Source organism: Chelonia mydas, chromosome 1 (genome assembly GCF_015237465.2).
Source record: "Chelonia mydas isolate rCheMyd1 chromosome 1, rCheMyd1.pri.v2, whole genome shotgun sequence".
NCBI lineage: Eukaryota > Metazoa > Chordata > Testudines > Cheloniidae > Chelonia > Chelonia mydas.
The window spans coordinates 193,785,723-193,806,014 of NC_057849.1; the positions used below are offsets into that span (position 1 = coordinate 193,785,723).

At 40.9% G+C, this 20,292-nt stretch overlaps 2 protein-coding genes across 4 annotated transcripts in view; one reads left to right on the forward strand and one right to left on the reverse strand.

Annotated features, from left to right (window-relative positions):
• Positions 1-1,561, reverse strand: part of LNP1 (leukemia NUP98 fusion partner 1) — a 37,781-nt gene extending 36,220 nt beyond the window's left edge. For both annotated transcript variants that reach the window (XM_037908357.2, XM_037908365.2), the window contains exon 1: positions 1,316-1,561. In XM_037908357.2, coding sequence (XP_037764285.1) covers positions 1,316-1,561 — 246 coding nt within the window. The remainder of the gene's footprint in view (positions 1-1,315) is intronic.
• The window catches only part of TOMM70 (translocase of outer mitochondrial membrane 70), a 29,499-nt gene continuing 10,766 nt past the window's right edge, over positions 1,560-20,292 (forward strand). For both annotated transcript variants that reach the window (XM_037908317.2, XM_037908324.2), the window contains exons 1-6: positions 1,560-1,823; positions 11,773-11,946; positions 13,364-13,490; positions 16,318-16,427; positions 18,431-18,579; positions 19,953-20,160. In XM_037908317.2, coding sequence (XP_037764245.1) covers positions 1,560-1,823; positions 11,773-11,946; positions 13,364-13,490; positions 16,318-16,427; positions 18,431-18,579; positions 19,953-20,160 — 1,032 coding nt within the window. The remainder of the gene's footprint in view (positions 1,824-11,772; positions 11,947-13,363; positions 13,491-16,317; positions 16,428-18,430; positions 18,580-19,952; positions 20,161-20,292) is intronic.

A 20,292-nucleotide genomic window follows, 5' to 3' on the forward strand; every position in this document is an offset into this window, starting at 1 on the left:
TCACAGAAGGTGCCATGCAAAAAAAAAATAGCTGCAGTGATTAATTTTCCTTCTCTTTCTGTTGTTTGGAGATAGGAACTAGTTAGGGAAGGGGCTGCTGAAAAGCTCGGAACAATTTTTGTAAGTGATTTCTCTGAGCACAAATTGGAGGGCCAGCTTCTCCAGTTTGCTAAAACGTCTTTGTGCTAGGTAAGCAGTGCAAAGTTGCCATAAAATGCCTGGTAAGGCCAGTGGAGAATTCCCTCATGAGCTAGGGAACTCTCTGCTAGTGTAAAGCTGGTGGAGATGCCAGAACTGTCTCCTATGCCAGCCATGGTCCAGCCGTAAGAAGAAGGAGAGGTGCGGCAGGGCTGGTTGTAATTGGGGTTGGGGAGAGGGCATGGCAGAGTAGACTCTCAGACCTCTGATCCTTCAATGGTGTCTGGTCCCTGATGGACCTCACACCAGTGACGTAAATTAGGGCTGAACCTCTGAGTTATATAACATTATATAAATACAGGAGCAACACAGCTTTTATTTAAGGAAAAAGTGAGTTTCCATCCTCTACGGTTATAGAGAATAGTTTGAAAATGGGATCAGAGTGTATCGTAAAGGCTCAAAAGTTAGAAGGCAAATAATATCCCCCCCCCACCACAATTTATTGTTGTTTAAGACAATCCTATGAATTTTGATAACTGAATCATGATTTGTTTTGATATTTGGGGTTACCTCATATGCTTAACTTTTATCATTAAAAAGCCCCATTGACCCCATATGAGTTAAAATTAAGGATGTGAAAAATGGCCCCTTTGACTTCAATAGGAGTGGGAATCGCTCAGCACCTTTCAGGATCTATCCCAATACAACTGAAGTCTCACTGCACAAGGTTGGCAATTCTTGTGATTTTATCACACATCTTGTGATATTTGGGATTTGCCTGAAAGTCCCAGGTCCTGGAGTCATGTGATTTCAGAAGAACCTCTGCTTTCATTGAAAAACAACAACAGCAATCCAGTCAGTTTCTAGTGCTCAGGGCAGCGCAGAGAAAGGCGAACCCTAAAGGCTCAAAAGGCAGAAGGCAAATAAACAGGACCCAGCACTCATTGTTTTTAAGAAAACCTCCTGAGTTTGGGGGCCAGACTCTAATTTTTGGACGGTTGGAGCTAGCCACACTGTGTTAGCATCCACGCCCAGCAGCTTGTGTTCTCACCCTGCCTTGGTGCATTAACTGGGATGGGAGGATCCGCCTTCCTCTGTAGGATGCACGCATGCTAGCAGGAGCCGCGGGCTCCCTGCTCTCCCCGCTGAGCTCCTAAGAGGGAACCACTGCACTTACCCCTCTCCGCCGGCAGGTGGCGCCGCCGCTTCCGTGTCTGAGCCCAGGGGAGGGGGCGGGCACTGCGCTTACCCCTCTCCGCCGGCAGGTGGCGCCGCCGCCCCTTGTCTGCGGCGAGCCCGGCCGCGAGGCGCACGGAAGTGCTTCCCCCTGACCCTTTCCCGGCATGCCGCGGGTTTCCGGTGACCCTTCGCTCTGCTCCCTCCATCCCCCCCCGGCTGGCGCTGCGAGCGGAGCGGGGATCATGGCCGCCTCGAAGCCCGTGGAGGCCGCTGCAGCAGCGGGGGGAGGCGGCGGCGGCGGCTCGGGGCTGCCGCGCTGGCAGGTGGCGCTGGCGCTGGGGGCGCCGCTGCTGCTCGGGGCCGGCGCCCTCTACCTGTGGGGGCGGCGGCGGCGCCCGGCGCGCGGGAAGGGCCCGAGCGAGAGGAAGACGCCGGAGGGAAGAGCCAGCCCGGGCCCCGCCGCCCCCGGGGGCAGCCAGCCCGACGGGCCCGGGCACGAGGAGATGGTGAGGGGGGCGGGGCGCGGGGGGCGTGTCTCGGGGCATCGGGGCCGGGCCGGGGTCGCAGTCCCGGTCCCCCCCCGCGGCTTCCGCGGCGCCCAGGCCCGCTCTCCGCCGAGCAGCCCGGGCGGGGTGAGGAGCCGCCCTGGGAGTTGGCCTCGCTCCTGGGACCGGTTTTTACGCTCGTGTTTTTTTGGCAGAGCAAAGCGCGTGGCCTGAGGGGGCGAATGGGCGAGTCCGCCTGTCTGTCGGCACCAGCCTGACGCCTGCCCCCCTCGGGGTGGGGTGAGGGAGCGACTTTGCTCTGCAGTAGCGTCTGGTAAAGACACTGAGCGCAGGATAGGGAGCTCTCCCATCGGTTTAGACCTTGTCTTCACCAGAGGTTACTTCGGTATAATTTACATGGTTCAGGGATGTGACTAATCCGTACGCCTGAGTGATGTAAGGCCTTGTCTGCACTCACCGATGCATCCGCGGTCGATAGACCCACTAAACCGACTGCCAGTCGCTCTCCCGGCGACTCCTGTTTCCCACTTGAAGCGGAGGGGGAGTCGACGGGAGAGAGTCTCCAGTCGACATCGCGTAGTGTGGACCCCGCCGTAAGTAGATCTAAGTACGACGACTTCAGCTACATTATTCACATAGCTGAAGTTGCATAACTTAGATCAGTCTTCCCTCATAGCGTAGACAAGGCCTAAGTTACAAGACCTAAGTGCTGGTGTAGTCAGCATTTTAGCTATCGCAGAGGCAGGAGTTATTAAACCATCTCCCATCATCTCTTAGAGCATCTCCACCACAAGTGCTACAGGGTCACAGCTGTAGCCACAGTAACTCCTGCCTCTTCGAGAGGCGGTAGCTTCGTGGGTGGGAGAAGCTCTTTCACTGACCCAGCACTGTCCACACTGGTTCTTCCGTTGTTACAACTCACATTGCTCAGGGGTGTGGATTATTCACAATCCCAAGTGATGTAATTTATACTGAAGTAATTTGTAGTGTGGACTTAGCCTTTTTCCCGCTGGTGTCAGTGCGGAGTAACACGCTGAAAGCAGTGGGTTTATACTGGTGCGAGAAGAGACTTGGCCCCTTATTTTGGGGGTGGACACTGTGTCCAGTCTGGTGTGGCGGTCTTTATGTTCTTGCCTGGGGCGAGGGGGGGTTGAGTGGTTCTGAGACAGACAAACTAGTCTGCATCATCCTGCCTTAACTTGGCACTGTTACCTAGTATCAGTGTACAGTTAGCTTTCATGTTTAGTTTATTAACTTAAATGGTCAGCTTTTAGTTTTCAGGACTCCTTTGCTTGTTTAGTTATTCATGTTTCCTTTACTTATTTGGTCTTTTGAGTGGCTTGTTATGAAACACTAATTTGGCTGCTTCCCAGTGCTGATAACTCAGTTTTGAGAAGGAATATGAGTGTGATTTGGAGAATCCCATCATGCAGTATGCATTATCTACAAGTAATTGGATCTGGAAATATATTATTGCTCCATAAATATGTATATCCAAATTGCTTCTGAGACTAAGATGCAAAGGGAAATTATAACTGTTGACTCTGGTTTGGGGACTCATCTTATTCTAAAGTGCTGGGTAGAACAGAGTAGAAATGAGCGCAGGATCAGGAGCAAAATCTTATTTTCTTTAAATATGAAGCCAGCATATCTGATCCATAGTCAGTTATTGAGATTTGCATTCAAAGCAGAGATTAAATCTATATGCATGAGTAGGTAGGATCGCCAAACTTACATTGACTGTGTGCAGAATACACGTTCAGAATTTTCAAGTAAATCAGTGAGTTGGTTGGTTGTGATCTTTTTTTAAATTGCACTTTTTTTTATTTCTCTAGCAAATTCCTGAATTTTCACATTTGAAAATTGACTTCTAAATTATAGCAAAATGTAGATGTGGACTATTTTGTAAGTTTCTTAGTGTTAAATTTTGATTTATTTACATTAGCCATAACTGTTTTTATTTACATTGTGATTATTGTACAATATTTTCATCATCAAAAGGACTCTCCAGCAGCTGAAGGCAGGTCTGCATTAGAAAGCTTTGCCATGATAGCTATGTTAGTTGGTGGTGTAGGGTTTTCTCTAACATAGTTATGCTGGTAAAAGCACCAGTGTAGATGCAGTTATCAGTATAAAAGTTCCCCTAGTGTAGATCTTAAGCCTTCATTTAGAAAAATAACTATTTCTATCTCTTTGTTATGAAAAAAAAATTAAAATATAGAAGTTCAAACCAAGACACTATTGCTCTCCTAAGTATGCAGACAGTGGAAAAATACTTTTGAGTTGTGAATTGCCCCATTATCTCAGTGGGTTGTCAAACCCATTCTTAGATTTTAGTTAAATGACAACTATTTCACTGCTGACCACTTTAGCAGAAATGTCAATCTGATTGACAAATGCATTTGGTGCAGTGTTTGTCATAGATTCTTTTGTTTGCTGATCTGATTATATAATTGACAAATATATTTAGTCATTTAAAGTCTTAGATGTCAAAACTTTAAATGGCAAACCCACTTGATGATGAACACAGATAATATGAATCCAAGTGTTGATGTCTAAAACTGTTTTCAAATCCACTTGTCATCTAAATATGGAGGGCCTAAAATGGCTCTGCAGCTATTGTTGTGTTGACTCTTTTACTTGAAGTAGGAGTTAAATCTTTTATATATGGAAAATGTGGGGATTATGGGGTTAGACTAGATGACCCTTGCGGTCCCTTCTAACCCTATGATGATTCTATGAAAATACCGAGCATCTCCTAATTTGCAAGCATTAGATTCTCTTTAGAATGTCAAACTTTTTCAGATATCTCTGCTACAGAAATTTTACTGCTGGAGCTGTACACGTTTTTTAAACGTATGTTTTGATCGACTACATGATCCATAGTTCCTTGAAGGGTGTCCTTGCAAAGTAATGGGAAAAGATCCTGAAACTGAAACCATTTGGTAAATTTGCAGAAGAGGTAGAGTAAAGTTAATCATATTTGCCCTACCCAGGTATGAGCATAGTCCATCAACACACAGTGTGGTGCCAGCAGTAGACTGGCCGTACTGCTGCTTTTCTGGAATTTCTTCTGAGATCCTGGTGGAAAAATAGCTTATGAAGCATAAGATTTTGCTACACTTAGCTTGACAGCTATACATGTTTTTGTCATAAAATTAACAATTTCACTTTTACCTGCAGCCACCACGGTATTGTACTCACTGGCTTCTTGCAGCATTGAATTGTACAGGTTGACTATCACCCATGTGAGGTAGCATAATCTTTTAAGAAGCTTTAAATGTACAAGCCTTTAATTTCACTGAAAAATTAATGATTATTGGAATTACTGTAATGCTTTGTTCTTGTATCATGGATTTGTCTTTGAAATCAGTCCAGGTTTAATCCCAAATGTACAAACTAGAATCTGTAGTATATTTATACAGTTGAAATGGGCAATGTATGCTTATGGGTGGCAGAAGATTGTTGTGTAACTTGGTGTAATCTAGATCAGTGGTTCTCAACCATTCCAGACTACTGTACCCCTTTCAAGAGTCTGGTTTGTCTTGCATACCCTAAATTTCACCTTACTTAAAAACTACTTGCTTACAAAATCAGTCATAAAAATAGAAAAGTGTCAGCACGCTTTTACTGAGAAATTACTTATTTTCTCATTTTTATCATATAATTATAAAATCAATTGAAATAAAAAATTGTGCTCTCATTTCAGTGTATAGAGCAGTATAAAGTCATTGTGTGTATGAAATTTTAGTTTGTACTGTCTTCGCTAGTGCTTTTTCAGCTGACGTAAAACTAGGCAAATATCTAGATGAGTTCATGTACCATGTGTCTTGAGAACCACTGATCTAGATCTCATACATTCTTGCATGTTGCATTCTTTTATATTCCTTTTTTGTTCACTTGAAAACCCAGTTATTTTCTGAAGTGCCATCTCATTTTCTTGTAAACCCCTCTACAAAGGTCTGGTGTCTGCCCTGTTTTAGGGTTGATCTACACTGGGAACTTAAATTGGCCTAGGTACAGCTCTCAGGGGTGTGAAAAATCCACACCCCTGAGAGACATAGCAATGGTGACCTCTGGCATAGACAGTGCTAGGTCCATGGAAGAATTCTTCAGTCAACCTAGCTACCACCTCTCAGGGAGGTGGAGTACCTACACCGACAAGAGAATCCCTCTCGTCAGAATAGGTAGAGTCTACACTAAAGTGCTACAACAGTGCAGCTGCATCGGTTTAAGTGTTGACATACCCTTATTTAAGCTTAATATTCCTTTGACTACAGGACAAGCCTTTTTAGGGCTCGTCTACACTTAAAACTGCAGCTGCATCATAGTAGTGCTTCAGTGAAGATGCTACCTATGCAGACAGGATGGGTTCTCCCATCGGCATAGGTAATCCACCTCTCTGAGAGGCGGTAGCTAGGTTAACAGAGGATTTCTTGCACCCCTGAGCGACATAGTTATACCGACTTAATTTCCTAGCATAGACCAGGCTTAGTCTGCCCTGCTGCTTAGCAGTTCCCATTTCTCCTCAGACAGGTTACTTTGAAGATACCATCAGATTAGGCCTGAATAGAGACTGGGAGTGGTTGGGTCATTACAAAACCTAAACTTAATTTCCCCAATACTAATTTCTCCCTACTGTTACTCACACCTTCTTGTCAACTGTCTGTAATGGGCCACTCTCTTACCACTTCAGAAATTATTTTTCCTCCCTTGGTATCCTGCTGTTAATTGATTTAACTCATTAGACTGACCTCACGCTTGGTAAAGCAACCCCCAATCCGTTCATGTATTTATACCTGCTCCTGTATTTTCACTCCATGCATCCAATGAAGTGGGTTCTAGCCCACGAAAGTTTATACCCAAATAAATTTGTTAGTCTCTAAGGTGCCACAAGGACTCCTTGTTGTTTTTGCTGATACAGACTAACACTGCTTCCACTCTGAAGCTACTTAAGGCTCAGACATAAGGAGCTCTGTGTACTATTGCAGTTGTCATTGTTCCTCTTTTAGAATCTGTGGTAAATCGAGGTGCAGATTAATCATAACGTAATTGGTCACAAAGTTCAAGATTGCTTTAATTTGGTGCATATTTGGACCATAACATGTTGAAATAGTTAAATTATTTTGTTGCATCAGAACAGCTTCATTCTAGATTCAGTCCTTCTGTTGAGCCAAAAGTAACTCCAGTCCGTCTGGCCCACCGTGGCTGGGTTCCTGCTTGCTCAGCCAGGGCTGGGGTCCCTCTGGCTGGCTGGCCGATGAAGCTGGGGCTGATCCGGCAGGCTGGCCATCGGGGTTAACAGTTACGGTCTGGTTAACTGTAAGCCTAATGCTAACCGATTAACCTTTTACATCCCTAGTCTGCACTCTGTCAGTGTGTTGAAAATAATCCTATAATTCAAACAACCCTCATGAATTTTTGTTGTGAAGGTGGTGCTACGCTGTGATGCCAGTGATTGGCTCAAGAATCTTTCGTTTGTATTACTATTAGTACCCAGTAAGTATTTTACCTAAGTACTGCCTTTTCATATTCAGACAGTGTAACTATTTTTTGCTTTAGGTTTGTAGAGACCTCTAGAAAAGCTGATCATAATGCTAGTTGGGTTTGGGAAGGAGAGAGGAAGGCTTAGTAGTAAGAAGCAACTGTAAAACTAATCTTTCTGGTGGACAGCAGCCAAAACCAGTTTGTGTTTAAATGTAGAGAAGTAAATTATTGTGTTCCACAAAGTTATTCATTAGTGGGAGTGTAATAGCACAGATCACTGGTGGTTCTCTGGCAGTTTACATGTGCTCTGCTAAATCTATCCATGGACAACTAAATCAAATGAAAACTAAAAATAAAAAGAACTAGATAAACTGTTTAAACAACAACAAACCCCTAAATTACACTCTGCAAAAATCAGATCTTTGAAATATCTAGTTCTTCATGCAAGGAAAGTGGTTATTTACCAAAATGAAAGAACACCCTTTAAAGATGTTTAGAGAAGCTGTGAATGTACTTTAAGTTTTGAATTTTGGGATTTTACATGTGTTTCCCTCCCTTCTCCTACAAATTACTGCAGAAAAGTTTATGGCATGGTTCAAACACTGGATCTTTCTATAACATATATTGGTAGTACATGGATGATGAACTTCATTTAGTCTTGTTGTAAAGGCTGCCTAGCTGCTCCATGATTAAGGTTGTGTTAAGATTTTCACATAAAGCATAGAATAAAAATCTTTGCCATATGTAAATAACAATGTATCCTCCAACTTACTGCACTTAGTTTATGAGTAAAGAATTAATTTTCAAGTAAATTTGTCATACAATTTGAGTTGTTAAAATTTTAAAACGGGTTCTCAGAGCAATTTTTTGTTCAAATCGACCCTGTTTTTACTTCCTATATGGAATACATTCCTGACAGATTTTATCCCAGCTTTAAGTGCATATGTGCTTGTTTGTTGTCATGTCTGTTTATTACCGTATATTTGCTGGATGTACTTAAATGTCAGCATTAACTATTTTGCCAATCATTTTAATTGACTTCTTTAAGTTTCAGAGTTAACACCCATGTGGGCCAGTTCACATTTCTGAGAAGCAAAATTGTTTCTTCTGGCACTATTGATTTTACTTCTGAATTCCTGGTCCTATTTTTCTTGCCTACCCAGTCCCATTCTCCACTCCTCAGGCATCCCATCTCAGTCTCTTTGTACAGCCAATCCAAGTCTCTTTCCTCCCCACAGCTCCTCATCCTAGTCTCCTTGTTCAACCAGTTTCAGCCTCCCCATCCCCCTTTAGTTCCCAGTCTCACATAGCATATGAAGGATTTTGGGATGAGATACTATTAATGTGTAAACTATCCTTCTGGTAGTATGTGCATATAACTCATTAAAATATGCACTCAAAAGAATATACTTCTTGGCAAATGTTTCAAATGTTAACTTGTAACAGTCTAACTTCTGTTTACTTTGTTATAAAGTAGTAAACTCAGTAGACAAATGTGAAGGTGCTTTTAAAGTAGGCTTTTGTCCTGTTAGTTCTGTTTACCCATTTTTATAGACTAAATCTCTATAACCTTTTGAGTTTTTGGGGTGTGTGTGTCAGGGAGGACTGATGCAGAATAAAGTGCAATTTTTAATGTTTTAAATTTCTCTTTTCTCTTTTCTCTTTAGTTTCCCAAAAGCACTTTCCAAAAGTGTACAATAGATTTGATGATTAAAATTTACAAAACAATTCCTATCACAATTTGCAATAGTAGTACAAAGGGGTATTTTGGACCCTTCTACTATTTGTATTGTAAATCCATCTGTCTATCCAGGAGAAATTATCCTCATGGCAGAGTTTGGCCCAGTCCATTTTTATGGGAGTTATAAACCCCATGGGAAAAAAAACTTTGTAACAGGTGCTGTCACAATTCTGTATTACCTCAAATGTTACTTCTATAATTATGAAGAAACTGGGGTCCTGCTTTTTCAAACACTTATTTAGGAATCCCTGCCAAAGTAAAACATCAGACAAGTCATTATTTGGGATCAAGACATTTAACACTGGCATTTTACAGAGTGCAGGCCAAATGACTGTTTAGTCCAATGTATTATATGTCTACTATCACCAAAGAGTTTGAAGACAGTGGTCTACTCTTTATTTTCAAGTGTAAAAATAGATTGGTATTATCTTTTGAATGTAATTTTAATAAAATATAAGCCGTGCAGAGTGGGAAGGCTGTCAAAGTGATTGTGCAATGTTGCCTGTTTTACTGGGAATAACTCACGTGGGGGTGGGGGATCTTCTGTGGAACTGCACTCTTTTTCTTTATACACTATCAAATATATCATGGCAATTGGAGAGACTTAATCAGAAATCAATACAGAAGTGTCCTGCATGCTGTTAATGGGTTTAAGAGATAAATGATGATCTCTACAGAGACTACGTGAATGACATTGTTCTGTTTTTGTTACTTACGTTTTCTGTGTACTTACAGTAATATTTTTCTATGCCTGTCAGTTTGAACAATGGTAAAACCTAAAAACAGTTATTGGGAGTTGCATCTGAAAGGAAGTTCACACTTATATGAGTAACAGATTAGGCTGAGGTTCAGTTTAACTTTCAAACTAATCAAATGTAATCGTTTTGGTATGATTAGATAAAACTATTTTTTTTACTCTAGCAGAAACATATGCTTCCGTGTATGCATGTGCCTATAATTAAATAGTCACAAAGGTACATCAAAAGAGGGTTATGCTTGGACGTAAATCCTCCTTTTAAAAACAAAATCAGGAAATTCAAAGGTCCCTTCCTTGCAGTATGAAGGTAAATGAAGGTGACTTGTCAAAGGATCTCAAACCTCATATATCTAGCCAAAAGGATAGGTTTTAAATAAATAAGTTGTGATATTCTTTGTGTCTTAACCTATGGTTTTGATTTCACTTATTAATCATTGTGCCCTATCAGTTTGAGATATAGTCAATTTAAAAAAAATTTAAAGTAGCATCAGGTGCTACAGCTGCCCCGAGGCCTCAATGCCCATTTTTTGCAGTTTTACAAATATTTTTTCCATTACTGAAGATATTTTCATATTGTGGTGAAAGATGCACACAAACAACAAGGTGAACTGACTAGCTTAGACTGTTGCCCATGCATTAAAATGAAAAGTTTTTCATTTTAGCTTATTAAAGTTGTCTAAGGCCATGTCTACGCTCTGACTGCTACAGCGGCATAGCTATGCTGCTGTAACCCTATAGGGTTGACACAGACTGTAGCAACAGAAGGGGTTTTTCTGCTGTTGTAGGAACTCCACCTCCACGTGTAACAGTAGTAAGGCTGACAGAAGCATTCTTCTATCAACCTAGCTATGTTTACTCCAGGGGTTAGGTTGGCCTAGCTAGGTGCTCAGGGTTGTCAATTTTTCACACTCCTGAATGCTGTAACTGTGTCAGCCTAAATTTAAGTGTAGACCAGATCTAAGTGTTAATTGTAACAACAGTAGTAGGAGGGGAAAGTCAGCAGTATGGGTTGTTGATGCTGTCCTTTTAACTGTAACAAATTCTGGGCTGGTTTCTGTCTGGCATATGTGATATGAGACTGAAAACAAAGACTGGCCTCCACCTGAGGCTCCTTGTGAACATGGAATGGCAGGGGCACCTTATTCTGTATTTTGGAGAGATGACACACCTAATTGGCCATGTGGCGTTCTTCCAAAGTGTGTGTGATGCAACAGGCAGAGCAGAGCCAGAGGGGGAATATAGTAAGGAAGCAGGCCATCTTGGGAAGGCCATCTCTCTTTCTTCTGCCATAAACAACAGAGGGTGTTAGGTCAGTTCTCATTTTCAGCTTGAGAATGAATAAACAGGTCAGTTGAAGCTCTCAAGAGGTTAATAGCTTGTCCAGTGTGCAGAAAGCGATTAAACTTTGCTTTCCTAAACAGGTTTTTCTTCTCCTGATTAATAGGACTTTTCACAGCACATTCTTTGTCAACATGCATTTGACGTACCATTGATTCAGCACAGGTGAACGAAATGTATGCACTTTAGTAAGGAACAGATTTCCTTCTTCAGCTGTTTTGAGGCTGTTCTGTTTTTTTCACATTGATGCTATCATTTAAACTACAGAAATAGGTTTTACAAACCAGTCTCCTTGTTTTTTTTTTGTAGCTCATCAGTCATGTGGCCTAAACACCTTCCCCCCCCTCACCCCCCCCCAAAAAAAACCCTGCCTAGCTTTATAAAGAACAAACATGTTGTTTGTTGATGGTGTGTCTCGAAGTCCATTTAGAAGTGGTTCTGCCATCTTATGTTCTTGCAAAAGATGGCTGCGTTATGCCCTGCCTGAAAACCACAAAGGAGGATGTTCAGAGACACAATTGGGACTCAGCCCCCCACATTTATTTATTACTCACTCTGTAGCTCTTCTTATTTGTACTCTGAGGGCTAAGTGTGGCTGACCAGTCACTTTGTTTTTTCTTTTTCAGAGTCCTCTTGATAGAGCCCAAGCAGCAAAGAACAAAGGCAACAAGTATTTTAAAGCAGGAAAATATGAGCAAGCCATTCAGTGCTACACAGAGGCCATCAGTTTATGCCCCCCTGAGAAAAACATGGACCTTTCTACTTTCTACCAGAACAGAGCTGCTGCATATGAACAACTGGTATGAAGCTTGAACTTTAAAGTGCGTTTGTACTCCGAAAAGTGCTATGTCTTCTTCCGTTGGCCTCCCCAACTCCAGCACGTGCCAGAATAGTGCTGCCTTCCTTCCTGCATGTAGAAAGCAGAATCCTATCACCTGTACCCTCAATATTCAGTAGCCCCCGACTCATAGACGTTAAGGCCAGAAGGGACCACTGTGATCATCTAATCTGACCTCCTGCATATTGCAGGCCACAGAACTTGGACAGGTCACCCACCCCCTCCTGTAATAGACCCATAACCTCTGACTGAGATACTGAAGTTCTGAAATCATGATTTAAAGACTTCAAGTTAAAGAGAATCCAAAATTTACTTTAGTTTAAACCAGCAAGTGACCCGTGCTGCATGCTGCACAGGAAAACACACACAAAACCTACCAAAAAACAACAAATCCAGGGTCTTAGCCAATCTGACCTGCAGGGAAATTCCTTCCCAACCCCAAATATTCAAGATATAATTAAAAGTTATTTCTGTTGACTTCCTCTAGTCTGTCTTATAGGCCTTGGGAGAGGAAGACAAACACTAGTCCTGCTGCTTAAGAACTGGCCTTCTGTATGTGGATGTCAGCTTTGTATTTTAAAGTACCAGGTAGAGACTTGGGCTCTGGCAGTTACAAAAGTCTCGCCTTGAAAACTGAGTGAATTTGGTGTGAAAGTTAGAGAAGGAATAAATATGGTTATTTTTTTTTTTTTTCTTAACACCACTTGTTTGACTCTGTAATTATAAAGCAGTTTTATATGAGAAACATTTTTATAAACAGTTCTACCCCAGTGACAGGTTATGGATGAGTTTCCTCTTTTCTGATTATTTTAAAGCACCAGTGTTGGTTTAATATTGATTTTACAGGTGGTAAAGAATGAGACCTCATTTGGGGGTTCTTATTTTTTGTAATGTAGACCACACCTTAATAGAGATTCTTGAGGACCACCTCTACTCCTGTGTGCTATTGCATAACATCCCTGTGAAGTAACTCCTTCAAGAAGTTAATCTCATGGTATGCTTTTGCTCCTGATTTCATCTTTCCTTCCCATCTGTTGCGTCCCTGTGTTCTAGTCTTCTGCTCCTTTGCACATGCTTTCCTGCAATTTCATTGTCTTCTCCCACATATGCTGCCTAACTGCTTGGTTCCCTTCTTCCCTGGAAATTCCTTTCCCGTATCCTTTGTCCTCTTCTGTGAGTGGCTCCCACAGCTTCTGGTCCTAGGTGACTAATAGAAAAACATGCAGAAGTAGCTGGAAACCAGGAGGAGGCACTAGCATCATAAGACTTACAGCTATAATTACTTGGCTGGGGCTCTGAAATTGAGAGAAATTAGCTATTATTATAATGCCCTCTGAATGAGCAGTACCTTTTTAACTAGGCTGTTCTTATACCTGCAGCAAAAATGGAAAGAAGTGGCACAAGATTGCACAAAGGCAGTTGAGCTTAATCCTAAATATGTGAAAGCTCTCTTCAGACGTGCAAAGGCGTATGAGAAACTAGATAATAAGAAGGAGTGTTTAGAAGGTGGGTACTTTTCTGTGTATGTACTTGAAATGAAGTTAAGTTAATATTTAAGAGTGTGAAACTTTGGAGCACATGATAGAACTCTTGGTTCTATTTCTGTAAATGTGGTGGAATACACAGTAACTCCTTTAAAACTATTAATTCAAAGCTACTACATGTCAATTTTTTTCTTCAGTTAAATTTCTCTAACCTTAGGTGCATCTTTCAATCTATGAGCAATTAATTGGTTTAGATCTGAGAAATTAGTTGTTCTTACTGTAGCTGTTTGTTATGCTCCTGTTTCAGTAAACACCCTATGCTTTAAAGCAAGATTCAATTAAATAAGGGAATATACACTGTTAATTAAGATGTTAGTCCTTCTAGTTTCATGCCCTAACAAAAAAATGTTCCTTTCTGTCCGTTCTGGAGGAACAGAATTAGTCTAGAAACCTACGTTCTTTTTTGGGGGTGTGAGAGAAGTGCATTATAATGGTGGGGAAAACATCCCAAAAATAGCGATTAAATTCCCTTAAATCCTGTGGTCTGGTGTTCAAAGGGACACCAATTTAAAAAACAAAACTCTTATGAAACTCTTTGTCTACCATTACCTATAACAACTAAGATTACAAGAAAAGGAAGATAGGAAAAGTTTGTTTTTCATTCAAGGTCTCTGCCTCAAAACCCTATTGAGAACCCCAACCCTTCCTACTGGGGGAATGTTTAAGACTTTGGAGGAGGAGAAGGTTGACTGTACACATTCACCCTTAATGTAGCAGACATTCTGTTACATACTTCTGTTGATTTTGTGTCTTTGCTTAACCCTGCATCCCTCTGAAAGGGCTATATTTGCACCCACCTCTTTGGTATACTGCTGAAAATATGCTTGCGTATATAAAGTTGTATAAGTAATTTCAGCAAGTGCCCTTTGTATACGTTTATTTGGCAAGTGGAGTCGCCCTTCCAAACTGGATGGTATTATGAGCATTTTCCAGAACTCCCACCTCATTCTAAGCAGAGTTTCAAATTGCCTTCAGTTTCAAATGAGGGGCAAGTCTGCTATCATCTTATAAGTGAGAATACAGTGTTAATTGTCTTCCTCCATGCCATTTAATCAAAACACAATATAAGTTGGCAAGTCTGTTGAAATGTATTTCCTGAAAGTATTTTTTCACTAATTGACAATATTTCAAGCTGTCCCTTTAATACCATTGCTTAGGTTACGTCTGCACTTCATTCCTACTGATGTGTGTTCATGAAAAATGAAATTGGTCTCAATCATACTGATGCTCATCCCCAAAGAGGGGATGAAAAAACAATGCTATAAATTACTTGGTGGGTGTAGTAAGGAAATCATCAGTTGGTTTCGTTAGAGGCTTCTTAAGCTGAGGAAAAAAGGACCTTTAGTTGTTTGTCGTTTCTTCACTGAGCGAGATGCCTTTCTGTTACATAGGAATAACTATAAAAATAATGGGTTAGTGGAGGACACTTTCCTTGTAACCATGCAGGATTATAGAAACTACAGTGAGTCCCGGTCTACGCTTACCAGTAGATTGGGGCTGTAGCAGTCAATGCAGCAGGTGTTGATTTAGCAGGTCTTCCCTGCTAAATCGATTGCAGAGCGCTCTCCAGTCAACTCTGGTAATGTACCACTTTGAGAAGAGTAAGGGAAGTCGACGGGTGAGTGCAGCGCAGTGTAGACATTTAACTGGAGTAGCATAATTTAGGTCGACTTACACAGTAGTATAGACAAGCCTTGAGAAAGGCAAGGATGGAAAACTTGGTTTTTCCTACAGAAGTCAAATTGACCCCTACATTTGAAATAGAAATCCTGTTCATTGCAAATTAATAACCTTGCATGCTGAGTTGATGGGAATGATATTCCAGGCTTGTGCTGGTTTGTGGTACGCATCTTTCCAATATTTCAGTGTCTCCCTCCCCTCCTTCTCCCCCAATATATCTATTTGAATGAGCGAGACACTTGAGTAGAAGTATAGTAATATGGGAAAACCTGTGTCAATATTGCATGCATATATTGAGTATTTTTTTAAAAAAATTGTCCCTTCAGTCTGTCTCCCATCTCTTGAGGAACTGTGGGAAAAGATTATTTTATGTCCAATTAGTCCTTGTGACTGTATGGGTCCATACAGGTATATTAACCTGTCTGCAGGGCAGCATTAGAACAATGATTCTCCTGTCACGCTGCTATTAGTGTTGAGGAAGCATCATGCATGGGTGGAAGTGGATACAATGTGGATTTAACACTGGCAAGGAGGTAGCACAGTGGTGGGATTTCCTGTTAAGCTTGCCCTCTTCCCCAGGCATAGGTGAAGGCTGTGCAGTTTGAGTTGGAGCTTAAAAAGAACACTGATCAGATGGTAAGGTGCAGGATACAGGGCTGGAAAGGATAGGAACTTGGAAAGGTAGAAAATTAGAGATCTTAGAGAGTGACAAGAGACCTAGTCACCAAACAGGAATTCCACGTTAGCGCTTGTTTCCGTGAACATAGCGGATTACTATCACAGATGAGCTTCAAATTGTTCATACGAACAATGGAAGTTCAGACCTCTAGATACATTGGTTTGAGACTGTTTGGCTGTAGATACAACAAAATTACTTACATCCATCTTCATTAAAGTTCTTTGCAACAAGGAGATGTAGCCTTATTTCTTTTTATAAACAACTTGATATTCTGGAGAATGTAGCAAAATTCATGTGAAGACTTTCAGCCTGCAAATGGGTGATTTTGTTTCCTCGGTAGTGGCTCATTACGATAGCTGTTTGTGTAGCACTTTAAAGACCACTGCACTGGTCATTACTAACAATCCTGTCTTTGTGTTGTTTTTCCCAGATGTCACTGCGGTCTGTATTTTAGAAGGTTTCCAAAACCAGCAAAGCATGTTATTAGCTGATAAAGTTCTTAAACTCCTTGGAAAAGAAAAGGCCAAAGAGAAATATAAGGTATGACTGTAATACAAACTTAAAGGTTCTGCTTCTATCTGATACATTGCTTGGATTACAAAAGCACTGATGGTGGCTCAGATTCCATTTCAATGATTATTAATTAGCTACTATTTTAACCAGCTAAAATACTAAAATTGAGATAAGCACTCTGTCATCCTGAGCTGCTGTTTTACTGTTGCTGTTCTCCACTGAGCTCTGTTATAGGCTTTTATTAAAAAACAAAACAAAAAAACAACCTGTAAGAAAGGCGGAAAGGATGCCTTTTAACTTCCATAATGTGTAAAAAGATGTATTCTAGATTTGAGCAAAACAGTTTGGTGGTTTCATCTCAGAGAGTAACCCGTACGATTCGGCTTAATTTATTATTATGCACAGGCAACACCCCTGACTCAGCTGGTGTGTAGCCTGAATCAGGGCTTTAATAGAATTAAGGTATGACGGCAACTACTTTAGGGGCTGTCAGTAAGTGTCACCAAAGGCTATTTCTCTGCTGCTGTTCTATCAACTAAATGTGCCGTTAGATGGCAGGCCATCAGTTTAATTATGGTGCTTGTCAGGTTAGGCAAGGCAGTCAACAGGAATTGGAAAGATGAAGAGTAGTTGTGATCAATTGTTCTGTTCCCGATGTAATAATGGATTTAAAATGTAAAAGGGCATTGGCAAGGTGTTTCGTACACGTTCTTGATTTTTTATTTTTATTTTTTAATCAACATAGAAAGTTAGAAACTGAAATCTTTCCCTACTGCCAGGGCAAAATAAGCAGAAAGAGATGGGTCAAGGAAGATGTTTTGTTTTTAAAGTATAAAGAACTGAGAGCTTATTTAAAACTGAGAAGGAGTTGCATGAGGAAAAGGCATGCAGTAGGAAGTGTGGCTTTCTTATTAAGGTTCTGGACTCTGGGTCAGGAGATCTGGGATTGGTTCTCAGCTCTATCACAGATTACCTGCATGACCTTGGGCTGGTCCGTCACTTATTCTTGGCTTCTCTTCCCCATCTGTAAATTGGCGGTGGTAATATCTCAGAGGGGAGTTGTGAGTATCACCGTATTCATTATTCTAGTAATGGTTGTGAGATGTTTAGATACAAACTGTGATTGTGGAACCATGCCTGGAGCCAGGAAGTCTGGGAGATGGGGTAGAGGGCCTAGGTAGAGGAGTGAAGGCACATCTAAGTCAGATTGCATATTTTGTGGTATGTTTCAGTGTTGAACACTGGATGAAAGATACCTGTCTACGATTTATTTTGGTTAAAGGTTCCGATTTTCCAAGAGTTTCTGTGACTGGGAAGCCAAGATAATAAATAATGTGTAAGCGAATAATCTTGAACAGGGTTATCAGTCTTCGTTCAGAGCTGTTTGAAATGGACAAAACTATCTTGGAAGTTAATTAGGACTTAGGAAATTAAGGCGAGTGCATTTGAATTGTTATATCAGGAAGGAGTGAATTGTAACCCTTATGTATTACCCTCACTTTGAACAAGATACTGTGTATTGCCATACAAAGGAGCTCACCCCTGGTAATTGTCAGATCAAAGGTGAAATGAGCTATGCCTGAGCAGAGCGCTAGGCAGAGTGAGTATGTTCCCTAGCAAGAGAGAGCCTCCATCATAGGGATCAACAAACTTCTCTTGTGGGAGGGACAAGGCGGAGATGTATGTCTACCCAAATGTGTTAAGAGCAAGCAGGATTAAAGGGATTCCCCATTTCCTACCCTATGAGAAAATATCCTGTTTCTTCCTTCATTTAGTCTTTGCTTTCATTTTCCCTTTGATGGGGAAATGCATCTGCCTTTTTAAGGCAGAGTGTTATAGTACGTGTACTGATCCCAACCCTTCTGCCTATTAACAGGCTTACAAGAAATAGTCAGTGCAAAAATATATCCAAAAGGAATGGAATGGTCAAGAATGGATTTTTTTCACTAGAAAAAGCCATCCACATCTTCATTTACCACCTGATCTCAAGTATTTAACACATGAATGTTACATTTTCTGTCCCATTTCAGAACCGTGAACCTTTGATGCCCTCTCCACAGTTCATCAAATCTTACTTCAGCTCTTTCACAGATGACATCATCTCCCAACCTCTGCATAAGGGTGAGAAATCTGATGAAGACAAGGACAAGGAGGGGGAGGCATCAGACATTAAAGAAAAGTGAGTATGTGGATTGTTGGTAAAACTTGTCGCAGCCTCAGATACTCTGCACTGTTTTATTTTATATGTATATTATATAATGTAGTGTTAGGGTAGGAAATTTTATAATAGTAAATGTACCTACAAAATAGGAACTTTTTAAAAGAATAATAAAATTTTAATTAGATCTGACATATTAGTTCCAGATTTTGGTTAGCTTTGACTCCACCCTAAATACTAGCTCTCTTAGCATTTTATTTCTGTAGGGAACAGCACTAATGGTGTGGGTAGCTGGCTCAGTGAGACGGGACACTGAACATCAACAGTGCTGCAGTAAGGTCTGGTGGATGGGAGGAAGTGGATAGCTGCAACAATGCTGGATTGGAGGAGCGTTTCCCTTCCTTCCTTTGGTGCTGTCTGTAATAATGCTGGAGGGAGGAGATGGGGAAGAGTGTGCTGTATAAACTAGCACCTTTTATAGCAGCAGCTTTGAACTAAAACAGTGAAGGCCGAAAAACCTAAAGTTTTTAACAAGTTAATAAACACCATCTGATATTGTTCAGAATGGTAATATCTACAATGTACCTAAATGAAATGCTTGTTTTCCAAGAAAAACAAATACTGAGTACTCATATTTTTCATATTGAATGTAATGAGGGGTGCTTGTGTACTTTACTGTTTTGCGTTAGAGTTATTGTTGGATCATGTCTTCACCCTCAATAAGGAAACTTGCAAGCAGCATTATGAGCTTCTTAGAGCAAGCTGGGGCAAACTAATTAATGGATTTTTTACTTCTGTGAAAATGTTTTGATTCAAAGGCTCACAGTTGAGCAGACACCACTGTTTAAAGTATGATTTTTTTCACCAAATCCTCTTCAAAATATAAAAATTGATGTGTTAATTTAGCTGAGGTTTTAAAAATATTTGTTAAAAAGCACTACTGTTAATATTTTATTCCCTGACCTATATCCCCTGCCTACTCTCCCAGGTTTCAGGCAGAGGTTATGATTGCCCTGATGACATAAGCAGAAGACTTCAGAATAGCACCAGGGCCAAACAGAGTCCTAGTGTAAGGATAGTTGTTCCTTGACCAAAGGTCATCCCCTGCCAAACTTATCATTTCTAAAGAAGTGGATTTTGAGGGCTACATCTTCCCCTACAGATGTAACTTGTGTATTTTCCTCCAAACTAATTTGTTTACAGTGGCCCTGATCCGGGAAACATTTTATGCATGTTTGTAACTTTACTCATGGTGCCAGTATCTCTAAGTGTTGGAAATTATAGTGTAGCAAACTTGCTATGTATTCTGATCAAGAAATCTGAATTCCTAGTGAAACGTTCACACTGAAATTTTTTTTTTTACGTATTTTAACTGTTCTACACCTAATTTGCAGCTCTGGATATTTAAAGGCAAAGCAGTATATGGAAGAAGAAAACTATGATAAAATCATCAGCGAGAGCACAAAAGAAATTGATGTTAAAGGCAAATATATGGCAGAAGCTTTGCTGCTGCGAGCCACTTTCTATCTGCTTATTGGCAATGCAAATGCTGCCAAACCTGATCTAGATCAGGTCATCAGTATGGAAGATGCTAATGTCAAGGTAAGAAATCTTAAAACGGACAGATTTTACTTTGCATGGGTTCTGCTGAAAAAGTGTGAATGCTTGCAAACCAGTTCAGTATTTTCAAATTCCCTGGATATTTAATGGAAGATGTTTAGCTTTTTACTAGGG